This window comes from Phyllostomus hastatus, unplaced genomic scaffold (genome assembly GCF_019186645.2).
Source record: "Phyllostomus hastatus isolate PE091 unplaced genomic scaffold, TTU_PhHast_1.1 phas_contig_34, whole genome shotgun sequence".
NCBI lineage: Eukaryota > Metazoa > Chordata > Mammalia > Chiroptera > Phyllostomidae > Phyllostomus > Phyllostomus hastatus.
Window position 1 is genome coordinate 35,459,549 of NW_025333857.1, and position 21,258 is coordinate 35,480,806.

Sequence of the window (21,258 nt, forward strand, 5' to 3'; positions counted from 1 at the left end):
AATTCGGCTGTTGGAATGTTTAAAGTTGTCTCAGAGGTTCCTAAGCCTCTCCTAGTTTTTTTGAATTTTTGTTTCTTTATTCTGTTCTGGTTGAATGTTTATTTCTTCCTTCTGCTCCAAATCATTAATATGAGTCCCAATTTTCCTTCCTGTCACTGTTGGTTCCCTGTACATTTCTCTTCATTTCACTTTGAATAGCCTTTACTTTTTCCTCCATTTTCTGACCATATTCAACCATTTCTGTGAGCATCCTGATTACCAGTGTTTTGAACTCTGTACCTGATAGGTTGTCTATCTCTTCATTGCATAGTTCTGTTTTTGAAGCTTTGATCTTTTCTTTCATTTGGGCCATATTTTTTTGTTTTAGTGCACCTGTTACATAGTAAGGGGCAGAGCCTTAGGTATTCACCAGAGTGGGGAAACCCACATCGCTGCATTGTGATGCTGTACATGGGGGAGGGGTCAGAGAGGGAACAATGCAGCTTGCTCAGCTCTCCCTTGCTCCCCTGCTACCCACAAGCAAATTGGGCCCTTCTGGCGCTGATTCCCGGGTGGGTGGGCTTGTGTATGTTCTAGGGCCCTGTGGGTCTCTCCAGTGAACTCTCCTGTGAGGCTGGAAGTTTCTCCCACTACTGCAACCCCCACAGATTTTTGCCACCAGAGGTTTTGAGGCTTTATTTCCCCACACTGGAACCCTGGGTTGCGTGGTCTGTCTCACTCCCCAGTTGTTTTTCCCAGCTATCTGCACACAACTGTGGGACCACATGGTGCACAAGCTGCCACCTTGCCACACGTCCTCTCTGCCCGGCTACCCCTTCTACCGATCTGGATGAATGTTTCTTCTTTAATCCCTTGGTTGTTGTACTTCCATACAGTTCGATTTTTCTGGCATTTCTGATTGCTTTTTGTTTTTAAATTTTTTGTCCATCTTTTCGTTGTGCGAGAAGGCAAAGTGTATCTACCTACAACTCCATCTTGCTTTTCTATTTTTTTTTTTAGTTATTCATTCTCTGTGAGAAACTCTGGCTTCATAAATGGTGTGGTGGTGACCCTGCTCTGCTTAGCATCCAAGCACAGATCTATTCACATCTGCCACTGAAGGGGCTGGGGTGGGAGGCAGAACCCCCAGTCCCTCCAAAGTGAGTGTGCTGGATGAGGATGGTAGTATTTCCTGCCCCACTATTAAAACTGGAGGATTGGCCGCCAGTTCCTACAAGCACTGCTAACCTGACTCTTCCCCAGTGGCCCTTCTAGTACAAGACAGTGGTAGAGTTGGTCAGAGCTGGAGCTCTGCAGCCAGACTGCCTGTGGCTGGTTTCAGCTCTTGCTAGTGATATGACCTTGAGTGGGATCATCAACCTTTCTGTGCTTTGATGGTCCTTTATTTTGGTAATAAAAGTAATAATAGTACCCATCTCACAAGATTTGCATGAAAAATAAATGAAATGATGAACATAGAGTACTTTTCACAGTATCCCTGGTACACAGTGAGCCCTCACTAAGTGCTATCTAATACTTAACTTTTGGAGATACATCTTTTAGGAATTATATTCAGTAGGGAGGAAGTGTGGGTGGTACAACAGGAAATCCACAAGTCAAGGTGTTGGTTCAGAAGCTCAGGCTATCAATGCCAGCATCTATGGCATTCTCCTCACCTTTTCTTGATGGCTGCTGCAGCTCCAGCCATCATATCCATGTTCAGGTAACAGGAGGAAGGAAAGAATGAAGGAGGATGAGGCAATGCCTAAAGTAGTAAACCAGAGGCTTTCTCCAAGATGCCCACAGAGTCCACTTATGATATATTCATCAGAACTCTGTCTCTTATGCAAGGCTCACTATCAGGGTGTCTGGGAAAACATGATTTTGGTGTCCCAACAAATAGAGTAGGAGAGACAATGAAAAAGAAAGCTGGAATTTGCTCCCTATTTCCTGGCTAGTGTCTGGGAGTTAAGAACCTGCAAACAGGGACAGGGGAGTTGTTGGAGTTAATATGTGGGCTGCCCTGAGAATATCAAAGGAATGCTTGTCCAGTAGAGAATTATGTGTCTGCTTTTTTAGCCCATGAATATCTCAGGTCTTTAATTCAGGAGACAGAGAAACAGAGAAACAGAGCTGAGGGGTTTTTTGTGTTGGGGGAGGGGCATTGTTAATTCTCCCCATCTTGCTTCCTTTAAGTGATAAGCTGGCCTTGTTTTCTTAATGTAAAGTTTGGCACAGTCAAAAATTATTTTCTTATTCCAATCACATCAGCCATAGGGTTATTTGAAATACCTCCAAAATTTTTGTAGTCAATTTCTGTTCATCTTAGTCAGTCTTTCCATGTGTGTGTGTGCACACAGGAGGTAATTTTTAAAAAATATTTTTGTTACTAGTAATGTCTAAGTAGGAAGACTATTAGGAGTTGACATAATAACCCAGGAGTTTCTAAAATAGAATAACATTTACTTAAAATTCTAGAATGCAAGATGTTCAGTGATTTTCATTAAAAAGTTTAAAATTAAGGCAGAATGTTGAAAATCCTTATTAAAAATATACTTTGATAAGTGTGTAGAGAAGCATTATTTTACTTCTTTGTATTAATTTTTTTAAAAGAAAAATGCTGTAAAGTAATTTAGGATGACAGTAATAACAGAGATGCAACTAACTATTTTTATTGCCTGTCCAGGGGTTCAGCTGCTGGTTTTTGAGGTGAGAACTCTGTAAATCCCTGAACTGCGTAGAAAAGTTTCAAAAACAGTTCCACATGGCAGTTCAGTGAAGTGGTTAAGTATGCTTAAAATCCTAGTTCTAATGTGTACTTGGTCTGTACAGCACTCCTCTGTCAAACCAAAGAACATTTCACCACCCGCTGCATCCCGCCAATGACCAGCCATCATAAGGGAAGGTCTGCCCACAAACAGAGAGGGTTTGTTACAATGCACACAAATGGTTTCTTCCTTAGTCAGCGTTCTTCCCACGCCATTGGTTTCTTAAAGCCAATCTTTTTGACAGAGCTTTGTAGCATTATTATTTCACTCAGCAGAAATATACGAAGGAGTTGAAAATGCTATTTTGTTCATCTATTACAGAAGCTAAGAAGCATACTGATGAAATTTAGGAGCATAGACGAAAGCTAATTAAAATGGGCATTCATCAAATGGTCCTTTTGGATTCTGGGATGATGGGTTGGTCATCTTAATAAATCATAACAACTGTGGTCTTTGACAGCCTGTCTTGTACTTGGCACCTTATATTCATTACCTGAAATTCATGCAGCCACCCTGCCGAATGTGTTTCCACATTTCAGTTTAAAAACACTGAGTCCCGGAGAGGTTCGGTAATTGTCCAGGGTTGTAGAATCACTGGGTAGCTGGTCATGATTTACCCCAAGTCTTCCCGTCTCTAACGCCCAATTTACACCATCCTCTTGTGCTTAGGGACTACATTTATTATTGTTTTGAGAACAAATGTAAATTAGAAATAGGAATAATGGGGGTGACAATGTCTTCTTGCAGGCCCAGGTCAATTAGCTTGAAATCGCTTGTTTATTCATGCCAAGTGCTGGACAGCCTACACAAAAATAGCAGCAAAGGGAAAGTGAGCAACGTCCTCCGCTTTTCCTAGACTTGGGTGTCCTGCTGCTTGACTGGGATAAGCTGAGGGAGGAAGCTCTCATACAATTACATTTTGTCTGCTTCAAAAGATGGCAAATATTGGGGGAGAAAATAAGGGTCAGGTTTACATTCCAAATTGTGGGTTGCATAAAGAGAGAGGGGCCTTCAGAGTGGCCAGAATTTCGTGTTTCAGAGTGATGCTGTTGGAGGAGATTGAGTATTCAGGAGAGCTAGTGGAAACTTTCATCGTTGTGCATTGATTTCAGTGCATGTGATCTCAAGTTAGTGTACCTCTGTCTGCCATTCACCAAATTGTATTCCACAAGAGTTTACGTAGCAAAGTACTTCAAGGAAATCATTATTGAGCTTGCAAACGAAATATTTGTTTGTAAGGCTGATGTCTTTTAGGTATAATAGCAAATCCTGCAGTTAAGTCAGGATTCATAAAGAAAAGAAGGCACTTGAGTTTCAATGACAGAAATGTTCTTTGTAAATTAGAGGCTGTCTTCTCTCAAATGGGTTTAGAGACCAGATTTCTGTTCCCTTGGTTTGTACTAAATTCAGGGAATTGGTGAGTGGTTTCATAAGAGAATGTAATAAAAATTTGACGTGGGTGGTCTCAAACCAATTTTCTCTTTTCTTTTTTCGTTTCCGCCTTGGGCCAGGTGTGGACAGGTTCTAACTGGGTATCCAGGCAATACCAATGTAAGTGTCCTCGAACTTTTGAATTAATGTAGAACACAAAACCAAACGAAACATGCGCTCCCATTACGACATGTACTCGGGCTCTCAGCAGCTCTGGCAGTCCGTTCAGGGTCTTTGTTAACTGACAGAGGAAGACTGGTTTCCTCTATTGGATGGTCAGTACTTACTTTATTCTTGAATCATCACTGGCATGCACTGGCTACAGCCAGAATAATGTTTTTTACCAATCTCAACAGGCTTTAAACACTTTCTGTCTCATCTTTGTTCCAGCTCACAACCAATTCTTTCTCTCCACAAATACTGGCTACTTGTTCCCATTTCTATTTTATACAATCTTAAGACACATAAAAAGAAACTTGTTTTGTCTGGGGTATTTTGATGAATATTTAGTTGGGTGATGCCGGTTGGTCATGCAGTATCCCTGAAGGTCCAGTCCACGGAACAGCTCATCATTGCATCAGCCGGAGCCATCCTCGTAGTTAAAGAAGATTGCGAGTGTAGGAGACAGTTTTCATTATCAGGACTTGCTGTCACTGCTTTTGTTGATGGATTCACTTTCTGTACTGAAATGTGTTTGTGTTGTCCTTTTCCTCAGTTGCCCCCTAAATGCTTATGTTGATAAATCCATCTACTTGCGGCGGTGGGGGCGGGGGGCGGGGCGTTAGGCAGGGCAGGGTGAAGGGAAGGTGAGAACTTTTTTCTTTTTAAAAAATGCAGGTGAATCAGTCATTCTAGATTCAGAATTAGTCCTTCTTTTCAAGGACCACCAAGCACAGATGTATTTCCAACACTCAAACATGTGCAGAATTATCTGAGGAAACTCTTGGGGAATAAGTTTTTTTTAAATTTAAGTGCTAGCAGTGATACTGAGAAGCCCAACAAGAAGCGCCAGACAAAATGTCTCTCTTGGGATCTGTCCTACTTCTTCTGAACCTACTGTTGGGCCCATGAAATGCTGTGAGCTGCTCAGAATGAGAATGTAATGCAAACACTAGGTAGTGACAGTGTCGGCAGTTACTCGTGTTTTTTCCCAGCTGGAAACTGGAAGTGTCCGGGGTGAGGTCCAGCTGAGGTTCCCGACTGGGGAAGGGCTACCTGACTGGGCTGTAAACCACACCAAAATGTGAGCATGCCAGGCAGAGTGATAAGTGCATAACAGTAATGGTAGGAAATAACAGAGTGATGTCATGATGTAGTATACAGATAAACTATATTATAAAAACAACATGATTTCTCTCTAGTTTGATGTCTTTCTGTTTACCTTTGATGGAGTGTGCTCATGTTAGGCTTTTGGAACCTTAAAGTGAAATTAAGACTCAAGTATCTCCCGAATTATGCAGTAAACAGAAATTAGCCCACTGAGTTGAGAGAGACAGTGCAGGTACAAAAATTGTGTGACCATGAGAACATGATATGCCACACTTGGCTTCCTGATCTAATTGTCAAAGACCCACGTGACAGCCCCCTGTGGGTATGTCTCTCTCACCTTTGTGGGTCTGTCTGGAGATGGTGTTAAATAGTGAGGGGCACTCTGCAGCCAAGTAGAGCCGGTTTGAATTGTAGTACTACCACTGCCTGCCTCTGTACTTACTGTGTGTGACTCAAAGCCTCAGTTTTGTCATCTGTGGAAAGGGAATAGGTGTTTTACCTACATCATGTGATTTTTCAGATTACAGCTAGTAATGCTTGTACAACATGCAGTACCTGGCCAAGTGCTTACTAAATGTTGGTTATTATTCCAAGGTCATTAAAGGATATAAAGCTTCCTAACAGGAAAAGATTACATATACAGGACTCCCCAGAAAATCGTGTATATTTTATTGCCTTGGAAGGTCACATCTTGCAGGCATTTATAAATGTTACCCTTTTAGTGTATATTGTTATTTAAGGGAAATTGTCAGTAATTCCCAGAAGAAACCTGAGAGATGTGTGGCATAACTGCTTGTGACATTATGGGACAGTGGTCGCCAGGCTCAAGGTTGAGAGAAACAGCCTTTTTCCTCCTTGCTGGTTAGACTTTCAGCCTCTCAAATCAGGGGTGTCCAACCTTTTGGCATCTCTGGGCCACACGGGAAGAAGAAAAGTTGTCTTGGGCTACACGTTAAATACACAAACTCTAACAAAAACAGAAAAATCTCAGTGTTTTAAGTAAATATGATTTTGTGTTGGGCCACATTCATAGCCATCCTGGGCCATATGCAGCCTGCAGGCCATGGGTTGGACACCCCTGAATGTATTGCTTTCCCCAAAGCTCTTGGGGTTCAGTGTTTCTTTTCTCAGAGGTGAAAGGGGTGTTGGTTTTCAGAGGCCAGTGAAATGTGGGCCGAGGGCATCTGGCAGAAGGGGTCAGTTTTAGGGGGGTCCTCACTACTGTTGTGAACTGCAGAGTTCCTGGCACTTCTTTGCTTCCTCTCTCTGTGTGGTTTACCAGATGTCTGATAGTTTGACGACTTCATTTGTACATTACCCCTGTGAGTGTAAATACAAATAGGTTTTAAAAACACCTAACATATAAATAAAAACTCTCTCAGGATACCAGCAGATTCTCTTATTGCCTTTTCCTGAGCTAGTTCATTACCCTCCATAGGTAGGGAAAAAAAACACTGATTCCAAATCCACTGATTTTTCTATTATCTTCTTCTTTTTATTTTGGTGAAATTCAGGAAATTTTTGAAATTAAATCATTTCGGAAGTTGTGCATTCTCAAATGTCAGAGTAGAATTATCTGAATGCCTGCTTCGTTCCCTGTGTAGTTCCAATTTCCTGGAGCTAATTTCTTCCTTCTAATTACAAGCACTCCAAGAAGAACTAGCTTTTGCAGCTCAGCATGAGAGCAAGTAACTCTTATTTCTTCAGGCTGAGTTGAATGCAGAAGGCTTCCTGAATCTGCCTGAATACAACTGCTTAAGGTACAAAATAAATGTTCCCTGTTCTGTTACTATTGTTACATCTTTAGTGCCAAAGTTCCCAAGAGTCAAAACCTTGTACTTCATATTTCTACAGAATCCTGCCTTGATGCATAGGGTCACATTGGAAACTTGTTTCTCCTTCTGTTTTTATTTTTCCCCCTAAAGGGTGAGAATTAAAATATGGAAGTTTCAACTGAATGTTAAATGTTATTTTTAAGTCACTAGGTTGATTTAGACATGTTTATCAAATCCTAGTATACTTTTAGGTACCTTGCCATTTGTTCATGATGAAATAAAAACATTTTCACAGATCCTGCTTTAGCATGAGTGGCTGGAATGTTTTTCCAGACTGAGCTTTTGTTGTTGCTTTTTCCCCTTGTCCAATAACTGCACTGGGGAAGGAGAGACTGGCGTGGCGTCTCAGGCAGAGCTAGAGCAGTTTATGTGGAGACTAACATTCAGAATTGCCCCGGACTCATTTCCTAACTTTCCTCTGAGTAGTGAGAGTCTACTGAATTATTATGTGATTCCGAACTAGTCAGCAAAGGGCCAGATCATGCGATTTGTTTTAGAGGCAGAACTTCCCTGCTTGCTGGGATCCATCACACACCCTCCCTCCCTTTCCTCAGAGTTCTGTGCCTTATTAGGCTCTAAATTGGTTCCTAATGAGTGTTGTATTAAAATAAAACAAAAATGATTATGCTTGCATCGTTCTCATATTTTAAAAATTCATGTGGTTGGGTTTTAATTTCCTTATTATTAAATTCTTTTGTTAATGCAACCTTACAAAATAGTTTATATCCAATCTTGCCCCCTCTGAAAACTTTGAAAATGATAGTAATGACTCTGCTTTCACTTTTCATCTGAGGTCATAAAACAATAGGTATCAGAACTCTGTAGTACTTTTCTCTTCCTGTCTCTTTCATTTTCAAGCCACCAAGCAGGAGCTCTGGTTCATAATTTACCAAAATATTGTACCATCCACTACTTCCTGATAGTTTATTATGCACCAGGAACTAAATTGAGTACATGACATTCCTTTGATTCCATTGGTATGATGAAATACAATAGATATTAGCATCCACATCCTAAGTAGAGAAACTTTGGGAAGTCAGTTTCACATAGGCAGAAAATGAAGGAGCCCAAATTTGACCATTGGGCTCCCTTTTGTCAGGAGACCACCCACAAACACATGTATGTGGTGACTGTGATGGGGGAAATGGGGTATGAAGTGGAGCACTGAAAATTAGCTACAATTGAATTATTTTGGGGAATCACTTGGTGAATTAATATAATTGACCACTATGCTGTACACCTGAAACTAATATGAAATATTGAATGTCCAGGGTTCATGGAAAAATTAAATAAGTAAATGAATGAATGAGTGAGAGGAAAATTAGCTACAATTACAATACCAGGGTCTCTTGCTGCCCAAGAGATGCTCACGTCCACTTGTGTGTGTACAACGGGGTGCAGAGACCCCCACGTGCGGCACACCTCAAGGAAGGCAGTGAATCATTGTTTCCCCTCCCCCAGACATTCTGACCATCCTTTGCAAATATCCTTCTAAAATGAAGGTGGTGGACAAGAAACAAAGTAACACGTGGGTTGCATGATAACCGTCATAGTTCCTAGTTAAGTAAAAGATTGTCGTCACACCTCACATTCTAGACTAAATTGAATAGGTGTCCTGATTAGAATTTCATGCTTGCACTGAGTCAGATGCCTTCCTGCATCTCCATATTCTTTGAAAAAACAAGTCTGTGTCCATGTACTTGGATTTGTGTTGTGTGTGTGTAGATCTTAGCATTGCAATTCTCCAATGAAATCATCTTCTGTTTATGCTTTTAAGTGCTAGCAGCCACGAGAAATAGGTAGCCAGTAATTTATTACAGCTACTTACTGCAAACTCGGAATGCTGCCCTTGCTGTCTGTGCCTTGGAGGCCAGCTTTGGGCCCTGTACCATCTTCTCTTCTGTTAACAAACTGAAAATGGGGATTTGGTTGTAGCTGACAATTCTTCTGTACCCCACACATACGTGCAGAGTTTTAAACATCGCTAAGTTCTTTGTTAAATTACAAATCAATTGCCTGGCTATACATCTGAACGAGGAGTGTTCCAGAGGCCTTCAGTCTTGGCATTAGCTTATTGTAATTTTCCAATGATAATGCAAGCTTTTACACAATTGGCAGAAAAGGGCCACAACTGGGAGCCATTTTGTTGAGGAAACTGGAAATCCTCACCCTTTGAAATGCCGAATTACACCGACGAGTATCAGATTATTTGTTACACTGAAGGTTCAGTCTTCTGCCTCCCTCAGACGAATGTCACGTCCCCACACTGAGAGCAAGAGCGGCATTTGGCACTTGTTTCCCCCAACCCAAATCGCTGACCCTTCGTTTTTAGTACTTTGCCATTTTGCTTTCGCTTTTTAAATTTGCTTGTGACTCTGCTGCCCCCATCTTTTTTTTTTGGTACAATGATTCTTACCTTGTCTTTCCCCAGTCCGTTTCTGACCTGGAGAGACGTGCAGCATGTTATTGTCAGGACTTCCCGTGCAGGACATTTGAACGCTAATGACTGGAAAACCAATGCTGCTGGTTTTAAGGGTGAGAACTTCTTTCATATTCTGTCACAGGCAAAATATTTTTATTTTTCCCCCCATTTAAAATGCAGAGCAGGAACTAGAACCCCTCAAAAGAAACTTTAAATTTTGTGCTGATACACAAAGAGCTTGATCTTTTAGTGAATAAAAGGCAGATTCTTTTTTTAAAGAATAAATAGTACCTATAAGGCAGATGTCCTTGGCTTCCCACATCATATGTCAATTTCTTAAAAGATAACCAACGTCCAAGAATAGTTGATCTATGGGGCTCCTGATTAGTTTATTTGCTGTCATTGATTATCTGAGTGTTGTTTATAAGTGTATTTAAAAGTTCCTCACCTCCCATAGTTACTGGCCTCCACTTAGATTGTAATTGGTATATTCTGTTCACTGGAGCGTAACACTGGTAGTTGCTAGGCCATCCTTTCTGTACATTGTCTTTTGTTTTGCTTTGTTTCAACTTTCACAAACAGAAAACCGGGCATACTTCTAGGATATTATATAAACTAAAAATTCTTATGACGCTTTATAATGTGCAGTCTGTATGAAATTGTGCGTAATATATAATAAGTGCCATGCTCCCATGACTGATAGAGATCACAGTTTCCTTGACCTGTCTAACAGTAGCCTTCCTGTTTGTTGTCTTTCATAACGCATGCTGTAATAAAAGAAAATAAATAGATAAAGCAGATGTCCTAAAGGTTAGTATGTTTACTCGGGTTGCAGAGGACCTAAATTTTTATCCATGAATTAAGTTACAGTAAAGATTATTTTTTGTCGTATCTGCAGACTTAAATTTACGCCCAAATAATCTTGGTATCATTACATATCCCTATGCATGGAAACATATCATAGCATAGAAAATACCTACTTAAACATTGGGCTTCTGATCTTCAGATCATTGGTTACAAGCTGAATACCCTGGCAAGTCATTAAATTTGGGGGAGGGGGGCCCTAATTTTCCCAACTTAACCATCTTAGAAGGGGGACAGTATTATCTACATATGATATCTTACATACGATTTTAATATGTCCTTAGTGAATTATACCTGATGTATGCAAATATTCATGCTGGAAATATAAAATGTAATTTAAAACACTATTTGCAAATAGCTTATTATATATATCTCATGCTTAGATGAAACCTGTAAATATACCAGGTAACCGGCATCATATAAAATAGTTCTTTGAGTAATATCCTCACTGAAGACTGTCCTTCATTTTTGGAACAAGAATATCCCTTTGCTTTTGAGTGTTACCGAATACCTCTCCATGCCTGCACACTGTGTAATGCAGCAGCGTTCAGTGAGCCTTTAATTTAAGCAGTTGTGCTCATTGGGATCACATTTTCTGAAGCCCGCATCAGGACACTTGATCCCAAAATGGCAATTGTTATGTGTGGCCTCAGAAGTATTTGAAATTTCTATTATTCCAGGAGTTCAGGATGTAATGTGCCAAATGTACATTTCATTTTGATTAGCTTCCCTGTGTTCCCAGCTCCTACTATATTAATCAATGAGGGTGGAGGTTGGGGGCGGGGGAAGAAGAGACCAAAACGTAACCAAAACGTAACCATGCAGTTCAACACCGCAATGAACTTTGTAGCAGAAGGTTCGCAGACTATAAGTACATTGACCTCCACGAAGCTGAGGAATCAACTTTAGCCCAAATAAAAGTCTTAGTTTTTACTTATTCCTCTTTGGCAACTTAGAAAGAGCAAATGGTTCTAATAAAAAACGCAACTCTTTTGAAAACCTCTGTTGGTTTTGGAAAGGGGGAAACAGGATTTAGACTAAATCGCCAGATCCAAACCTGATTCTGAAGGGGGCCGTACACTCCTTCTGGCAAGGAGGAAAGAGCATTTTACTATTGCACGTGGCAATATTTAGTATAATATTTCACTCTTCTCTTAGATTGCTGCCAAGAGTAACAATTAAAGTTCACTTTTTCATAGATGAATTACCCTGAACGGTCTGAACTCCCAGTGGAATTGTTTTGTAATTTTGTTGATGGCAAGCCCCATATTTCATCCAAACATGATCATAATAAGAAGAATTTTTTTAAAGGAGTTATTTTCTTTCCTACTCTGAGCATTACCATTCCCTCCCTAGCGTCCCACAAATAAAAGTGATTAAGGCAGAGGCTAGCAGGAGAAGTGATGTGCTTTGAGGAAGGAGAGAATGCAGGTCACTAGGACTGGAGAAAGATGGGCTGACCTTTTATGAAATAAGAACTAAAAAAAAAACCAAAATCGCTAATTCTTGGAAGGGGTTCATGCAATGAGAGCTCAGGAAGAGCTCGTATTTTAAATTAGGTCAGCCGGCGTTTGCAGGCCTGCCTTAGCAGGAACACATGAACAAACATTTCTCCTTAGATGGAAGAAAACGGAAGTTGCCTCCAAACAGAAGCAGGTAGCCATGGGTGCTCTCCCCCTTCCCTTGCAGCTCAGTCCCAGCACTTGGTGGGGTGTGCTCACGAAAGGAATTTGCAAACACATGTGCTTCCAGGGGCTTGCTTTCTGTGCCCCAAAGTTGAGCACTTTAACTTGTTAGAAGAGTGTTTTATTTTTTTTTTTAATGAGAATCATCTCACAGATTGTTTGGCAGGTGCTCTTCTGCAGTGTGTCTGTCAGGATCAACATCAGAGTTTGCTTCTCTCAGGTAAAGCAGAAGTAGCTCAGAGTAGCAAGCAGTTTGGTTTGGGGTCTCGCCATCAATAGGTTTAAGAGTCATGCTTAACACTGATAACTTTAGAGAAGGTAATACCCTAAAGAATACCTTCTCACAAAACACTGCCAAGGCCATTTCACACAAAGTTCTTACATTTCTTCAAACATACCCATACATATTACATGCTAGGCAGAGAACATAGCAGGTGATCTAGACCGGCGTGGGCCTCCCCCCCCCCCAGGCATGCTTGCTCCACAGTTACCTGGAAAATGGAAGAGATTCCCTCCAGAAGCAGCTTCTGGCTTCCTGTTGACTGGCACGAATAGGTTCTCATTCAGGCTAGGAGACTGGCCTTGAAAAAGTGAAGCATTGTGGCTCTTTACTAATGGGTCTGCTGGTTTCCCGGAGTGGGATTACCCTGGAGTTGCTACTGAGGAGCCCGCTGCACAGAACTTCCTTCTCCCCTCTCCGTGCTCCCCTTGTGCTGGTAACCAGGCTGCGGTGAGACTAGTTCGCAGTGAAGGGAGCCCGAAAGACAGAAGCCACTCATCAACATTTTTATGGATTTTAATTTTTAACTTTAATTGAACTAAGATTATTCTATCCTGCTGCTTCTTAAGTAACAATAATAACCACTTGTTAGAGTGTAGATGTCTTTGGAAGATTTGGTTTTCAAAATAAACATAAACCAGTGAGTACCTACCTATGAAAGCTGACTAAACATTATTTTGATCATGTGGATAATCTCAGCTAAGTTTCAGACACTTTTTGACTTTAAACCTCCCCCAGATATAGCTTCTTTAAAAATAAGTGGAATATATATCACACACCTGTCGAAGAGTCTACTTGAGGTTGTGCACGAGAACAGGAAAGCATCTGTTTGACCAGATGAACAGATGCCATGGTCACCCTGGAGAACGAAACTCCAGATTCCAGTGTTTTGCTGCTGACCAACCCTTGCAATGCCAGGAGATGACTTTGCTATTAAATTGTTTGGGGTTTTTTTCCCCCAGTATTATTTTTTTCCTTTGATCCCTTCCCTTTCCTCTTATAAAAAGTCTTTTCTGTTTATTTCTTTTCTTTTTTTTTTTTAAGATTTTATTTATTTATTTTTAGGGAGGGAAGGGAGCGGGGGGAGAGAGAGAGAGAGAGAGAGAGACATCAATGTGCGGTTGCTGGGGGTTATGGCCTGCAACCCAGGAATGTACCCTGGCTGGGAATCGAACCTGGGACACTTTGGTTCCCAGCCCGCGCTCAATCCACTGAGCTACGCCAGCCAGGTGTTTATTTCTTTTCTTTTCCATACTCCCTTGTGCCCTTAACATGTACAGATCAGCTGTAGAAGTGAGGGCTTTTACCATCTGGGTGGTTTTCCTCATGAAATTGAATGTATGTGGTCTCTTCATTTATTTACTCACGGGTATTTCCTGGGCACCTTCAGCTCACCAGGCCATTGCGTGCTGACGTGCACCCGAACAGTGGCAGTGGAGGGAAGTGTCAAGAGGCCCAGCAGCATCACCTAATCTTATCCGGCCATGGTGCAATTTACATAAACAAATTTACACTGCACCTTTATTTCCCCTTCAGTCAAGCCCCAGGGATGTGCCAGGTCTCCTTAATGAAGTGTCATGATTGTTTTCCCATCAGGTAGAAGCATCCCAAACTCAGCAGCAGCAGAAGTCTAATGTAGAGACTCTTTGGTAACCTGCAATATGCATTTTTACTCTGTTTGTGATACAGAATTTGTGGAGCCAGGCTGAGGGCTTTAATTCTGCCTTCTTCTCGAATCCATAGCTGGTATTACTTCAGGAAGAACTTAGCGGTTTGTTGTAACCTACTCCCTTCTTTCTACTGCTTTAATCTGAGGGCTCTGCCCATCGCCCACCCCTCCTTCCCCCAGTCTCCTGGGCTGTGCGGGCTGGCTCTTTCCCCCAGGTCCTGATCTCTGGTTTGTGGGTACAGTTACATTTATAATTGAATGCATGCAACATCAGTGCTTTAGTTTTTTTCAAAGTGTTTGTATTTGGATTATATGACTGTATACAGTTAAATGCTCTTAAATCTAGTAACAGGAATAGATGTCAGATAATAAATTAGGACCTTCTGTCATCTTTACTAGGCGAAAGAATGAAAAAAATGTCATTGAAAATCAAAAATGACAACTAAGTGAGCGAGGTTACCACGCCTTCCATTTCACTGCCCTCCCAGACTATGTAAGTCTCTTTTTTTCTACCAGCATGTTGCTGAAACCTCCCCATCCCCACTGACTCCTTCTTTGACCACAACTAAACTGCTAGATTTTTTTTTAATTTCTAACTGACTTCCCACCATGGGGAAAGCAATTGACAGTCTAACATGACTTCTTAGCCTCCAAGGCCTTAACTTTTAATAACCTTTATTGTGTTTAATTGCCATCATTTTATTTCCACTGGTAGGGCTGGTAATTTTAAGATGTTCCAATATATTTTTTCATACCTACCTGTCTTGCTTTCAGTTTATAACACTTATTTAAAGAATTAGAAGTGCTGAAACGATCGGGCATGCTGTGTGTTGAATTCAAACAGAAAATTTTGAAACGTGGTTTGAGTGTATAAAGTGATGTGCTACCATTCGGAAGCGTAAAGCTACGCTGTATTTTATTATTTCGCTGTACAAATAATATGTCATCTTTGCTACCTAGCATGGTGACACGATGTTGGTAGCTGTAATTAAGGCTACATAATGCACCTTCGTTGGTAATCTGCACATTAACTTTTTGAAGAAAGGTCAGAGAGATGTTACTCATATGGTCAGCATCAGAGATGATGGAGAATCAGATGCTTCACTCCAGTCCTGCTCTTATTTGCAGAAATGAGCACTTGGTCTTCTCCCCTATAATGCAAAGGAAAAGGGGAATAGGGTAAATGCATTTGATTCTACCAAATAAAACTTGCTCTCTGGAAATGGCACCTGATTTTCCTTCAAGATTTTGTTTTATACCATTGTGCTCTATGAACTCATATTCATTTACTATGTATTAACTTAAAATCTTTCATTTTGTATTTATTGACCATTGGATATGTGAGCTTATCTTCCTGCTCACTTATAAAAAAGATATGAATCACATCAGTTGGAGATTTTACTTTTATTCTTTTGTCTGGTGGATAATTCACTGAAACATCTGTGTGGGAACAAGAAACCCTGACAGCAGACGCCTTGGTCATTGCTTAATCTAGAGTCTCGTATCTGAAATATGCCCTTGTCCCATCAGTGTTCAGGTCTGCCTTCAAATATGCCAGGTTTAAAAATATTTTCTGCAGATGAGAAATGTTGCTTTCTTTGTGCTGCTCTTTGCATGACAGTGTCAGTTTTGTTACACTTTGGGGTGTTTTGTTGTTGTTGTTGTATTTTTCATCCCTAATAAGTACCTAAATTTAGACATAACTTTGCATGTGGTTTCACACTTAAAATCCATCTTCAAAATAGAATTAAAATGACAGTTGCACTATTTGACTATTGTCTCTATACCAGATATAATTAGTTAATGAAGAGGATTCCATTTGGAGTAGTTTTGCAGTTTTGCCACAGTCTTAAGGCCCTTCAAATTCTATTAGAGAGTCTGTCATTGACATTTTCTTTGGCCTTTGAGGAAGCCAATGAAAGCTTTTGTACTTGGTTTTTTAAAATGTGGGTGACAAATACCAAACATAATGAGAGGGCTAAGTTGAATGAGAAGTACTTTGATAATGGAAAACACCAAACCTAAAGACTCTTAAAAGTATATTTTCAAACACCATGGCTTTCTACTCACTGAAATGAGGATGAAGATGTAGAACTATGTTGAGAATTAGAATGCTGTTTTGGGGCTGGGGATAATTAAATTACCTTGAGTGGGCTAGAGAAAACGTATGAAGGACTTTGTAACAAACTTATCACTAGTCTGCTTGAATTTGCCCTACTAAATCTTAAAATTTGTAATCAGTTGCTTCAACATGGGAACTAATGACAGAAATCTGAACTGACTGCAGTTATTGAGGTCCCGTCAACCCTCCGGTCATTAATATACACTATAAAAGCCAAGCGTATAAAATATGATTTTTTAAAAGATTTTATGTATTTATTTTTAGAGAAGGAAGGGAGGAAGGAAGAGAGAGAGAGAGAAAGATCAATGTGCGGTTGCTGGGGGCCATGGCCTGCAACCCAGGAATGTACCCTGACTGGGGATCGAACCCGCGACACTTTGGTTCACAGCCCGCGCTCAATCCACTGAGCTACGCCAGCCAGGGCTTGACTTTTAACAATATGCAAAAGCCTGTACACTTGACAGAAAATTGGTCTCTCTTTTTATGTGATCACCTGACAAAACTTGATTTTACGAATTCTAATGAGGCTGGACTCCCTGGGTGTTTTTAAAATTCTTTCAGCACCTGAGTCTGGCTCTTCTTATTGGTAGCACGTCTTGATATTTTGTGGTTGTAGCTGATATTTTAGGCAGAGATGAAAATCATCAGGCCCTGGATCCGGTGATCACAGAGGGCGATCAATGCGGGCCAGTGCCGCCTTCAGGGCAACAGCGCGTTGTGACTGGAAAGTAATGAACGGGTTTCTTGGAATCACTAACTGGATGCTGAGTCCAGTTCCAAAATAAGGTACCCACAAATGACTTAAACTGAGACAATCTTATCAGAATATTCTCTCTCTCTCCCTCCCTCTCTCTCTCTTCCTCCCTCTCTCTCTCTCTCTCTCTCCCTCCCTCTCTCTCTCTCTCTCTCACACACACACACACACACACACACACACACACGTTCTCTTACAGAGACTTTTAAATTCAACAGTCATTTTCTTATTTGAGGTTTTGTATTTATTTAAAACAAACAAACAAAAAAAACTCAGCATATTGTTTCAGAGCCTGGGCTCCAAAGTCAAACATTCAGGACTGAATTCCCCCAGCTTTATGAACAAATTTATCTGGTAATCTACATACATTCTTAATCAACTTTATTGGAGTAAATTACAGATAGTAAAAAGCACTACTTTAAGTATACGATTGTACATACATCCATGTAACCATCACCACAATCGAGGTGTAGAACATTGTCAGCCCCCAAAGTTCCTTTGTGCCCCTTTCTCACCTTTAGCCCCTCACCCCACCCTGTGCAACCAGACACACCTTCTGTCACTGTAGATTAGGTTATCTTTTGTAGACTTTAGGTAGAATCATCTTAAACTGGCTTCTTTGTTTCATATGATATTTTCAAGGTTTATACATGTCCTTAAGTATGTGAGTTGGTTCCTTTCTATTGCTAAATAGTATTTCATTGTAGGACTGTACCACAGTTTGTGACCTTACTTTTTCATGGGAGGGTTTATTGTTTCCAATTTAGGGTTGTTGTAAAACCGATGTGAATAATCACGCACAGGTATTTGTGTGGACAAATTACAACTTTTTAAACATCAGACAGTTGGAAAAGGGTCCTCTAATTTAACAGAGACGCTGAGGGGTGAGGGAGCCATCCTCCGGCTGTCAGACAGAGAGCACAGCAGGCCAAGGAAGAGCTCGGAGGCCGTCGTAGCTGGGGTGGTGTGGACACCGGGAAGAGGGAGGAAAACAGTGTAACATACAGAATGTGGCAGTTCTTCATTCCTAGCATGCACTCAGGTCAGTTATTGTCTACGTATCATGCATCATTCTCATCCAACATTTATATCGGGTTAATGAACAGCTAATGTTCTGTAAGATTGTTGTATGGTAAAAAATGAACATATGTATGTATAGATATGCAGAGATCTGTGGCCATTAACACACTGGGTATAGCTTAGAGAAATGAAGCTAGTTCCCTATTACTCTCAAATGTTAGACTTACTACGGTATATTCTCATATTCCTTGGAACACTTCTGTTCTGGCCTTTGTGGTCTCTTTTATCTAATTGGGGTTATAGTTTTCATTTGTCACTAGTCTTAGTCGATGATTCTGGTTAAAGGGTTAACTTCCTTAGTTTCAGTCTCTGTTTTTCTATAAAACTGCTTAGATTTCAATAAACAATAAATGGGCTCAAAAGTATCCAAAAAACATAACCTGCTGATCACGAATGAATTACATTAATGTCACCTACAGAACCTAGGTCAGAAACATAAACAAATGTAAGCGGGTGGAAGACGTTCGAGAACTTCAGGTCTACTCTCGGGAACCGAAGTTTGTCTGAAATAGTTTCTAGCGTGGTTACTCAGTTCCAACAGACACAGTGTGTTGTTTATTGGCATTTCTTGGAGGACTGGGGACCAGCACTGGAGGAGACAGCCCTGGTGAGAGCCACGGGCAGGGCAGGGGAAGAGGGCCCCGTGCAGAAAGGACAGGTATGGCGTGACGAGGAAAGTGGTTTATAAGAACTGACAGCAGAGCGACTTGAATCCTAAAGTGAGGAGTTCTCTGCTGGTTTGAAACATGTCTGAGCCGTTGCTGTGACTTTGAGAAAGTGAGTTGGATTACAGTAATGACTTTCAAGCAAGCAGATTCTAGTTGCTTGTCTGATGTCAGAAAGAGTTTCATTCCTTAAACTGACAGTGTAAATCCAGTGGTCCTATGATATGCACTCCCAAATGACAGGTCTGCAAGGAATTGACTTGCTAAAACGGATAAAAATCCTCTTGCCATGGTCATTGTATGTGATCTCGGTTCACAATTACGTATTTCTGACTTAAGGACTGTGGCAGTCAGCGAAATTTGCTATCACCTCGTGGCCACCTCCTAAATGAGAAGAGTTATACAGAGTTGGGATATATAATCATCTTTGCTAAATTCTTTTTTTTCCAAAGCAGAGAAAGAAGTGCTTTTTGAAATAGCTTTCTAATAAACCCAGGCAAAGGGTGTGGTGACATTATTGCTTCTTGAAAAATGTCAAGACAGAGATTATTCTTTGAGAAGGCTTCACAAATTTCCTTCGACCAAAGTTTCTTCGCTGGTTGTTACCATTCACTGTGACCTTCAGGAAGCCACTTAATGTCCAATATTTGAATTATTTTTCACATACGGTTGCAGTCTGTGTGTTTTCCAGCCAACTTTGCAGAGATGTAAAAAACGCAGGTAACGTAATTCTGGCAGACCTCTTGAGTTGCCATAAGACTGTTGCAGGTTGTGGGACAAAGGCATGCCCAGTTTAAGAGTTCCTTTTTCCCTTCTTTGAGGTTTGCCTGCATGTTCTTTTGCTTGGCCATGAAGCAAACTTGTAATCATCTGTAGTCCTAGGAAGCTGCACTGCTTTTCTGAACCCGCCAGAGGCTACAATGTGTATGTTTTCTTAATATACTGTTTGAGATGGTTTTGTCTGGAAATCGTTTGCTTCTTTTCATCTTTTACCCTCAGAAGTATCTTCAGAGCCAAGGCAAAGGCTGTATGTCCAGCTTTGTTCTAGAATTCAATATCGTGCATCTCAGAAACTTAAAACCCCCACTGAATTCCAGCCACATAGGATGAAAGATTCAGAGGAGATGGTGCAAAATGCCAAGAAATGTCTAGGAGTCTATGAGAGGGCTGCCGTGGCTGGTTGCACTGAAATCAAGCTTGCGATCCATGCACGGAGCCATGTGCCCTGGAGTGGGGTGAAGTCCTCCTTAAGGAAAAAGGAGTCTTTCTCTAATTCACACTATTCCCACCTGAGTAGCCCTGTGTGCATGGAACTCGGTTGTAATTTCTCCCACAATTATCAAAAGCCCAGGCATATTTTTAAAGGTATCTGTTGAGAGATGGTTTTGTTCACTTTAACCTTTACTTATTGCTTCGACCTTGACACACACAGAAACTGTTAGCCAAGTAGCTCAGCATTATCCAAGTTAAATAGAGTTTTCCAGTATCTGTGATGATTTCATCACTTTCTTTATCGCCAGCTCTCAAGACAAAATTTGAGGTTAAACATTAGAGTTTGAAGTGTGTGTGAGTGCTTAGCACAAATCTATCATTCTTTTCAGATTCTTTTTACATTCTCCCTTTTTTATGACCAAAGATGGTTGAAGATTCATGAATTCAAATGTATAGTTTTTTCACTGGGGCCAGTAGACCATTTATGTTTGGGGTGCAGAGGCCTCGCAAATACCGACTTCTGCAGGCTGCACAAGCACAAACACCAGGCCGTGGTGAGTAGGCTTCACTGGAAGCGTCTGGGGTTCTCATCAGGCTGTCTTGGGAAGGTGCTCCCTGCAGACCATCGTTTCCTCCAAAGAATAGGGCTTTCCACGGGAAAGGGGAAAATGTGACCGAGGTGCGTGGGAGGAGCTCTGTTACTCAAGTTAGTGTGTGCGTGTCAGTTTGGACTCTGGCGTCCGCATTCCCAGCACAGGCTACAGTGCCCATTCGGTGTGGCCCAGCAGGGACATGGGGCTGTGACTTGCTGTGACCACATGGCACTGTGGGGAATGGGCAGTGCTCTGGCTTTGAAAGCTGGGCAGGAGCAATAAGGTAGCCCAATGAACAAGAGATGAAAGTGCCTAAAAAGTGTCGCGATTGCCTCTTTTTAAAGCACAATGTTACTAAGCATGTCTTAGCCATCCCTTTTTTCTTTCCAGAGAGATCTATATGTTGGTGCCAGTGTCTATAATATAAACCAGAACCAAAGATTCAAAAGAAATCCTGAAAACTAATCCTGCCTCAGTCCTACGCATGACTTCCTAAGGCCACTGCGTCTAGCGAGGTACAGTTACATGCCAGGCAGTTGCTTTGCAGGATCCATCTGGATCCATCTTCTGTGAAATAAATAGGTCCAGACTTCTCTTTTTCCAAGACTCTCAATTCATACTCCTTACACA

The 21,258-nt window shown here is 41.1% G+C and overlaps 1 protein-coding gene across 4 annotated transcripts in view; it reads left to right on the top strand.

The window, feature by feature from the left end:
* The window catches only part of PCSK5 (proprotein convertase subtilisin/kexin type 5), a 419,139-nt gene that overhangs the window by 208,157 nt on the left and 189,724 nt on the right, over positions 1-21,258 (top strand). For all 4 annotated transcript variants that reach the window (XM_045840308.1, XM_045840309.1, XM_045840310.1 and 1 more), the window contains exon 10: positions 9,714-9,817. In XM_045840308.1, the coding sequence (XP_045696264.1) occupies positions 9,714-9,817 (104 nt within the window). The remainder of the gene's footprint in view (positions 1-9,713; positions 9,818-21,258) is intronic.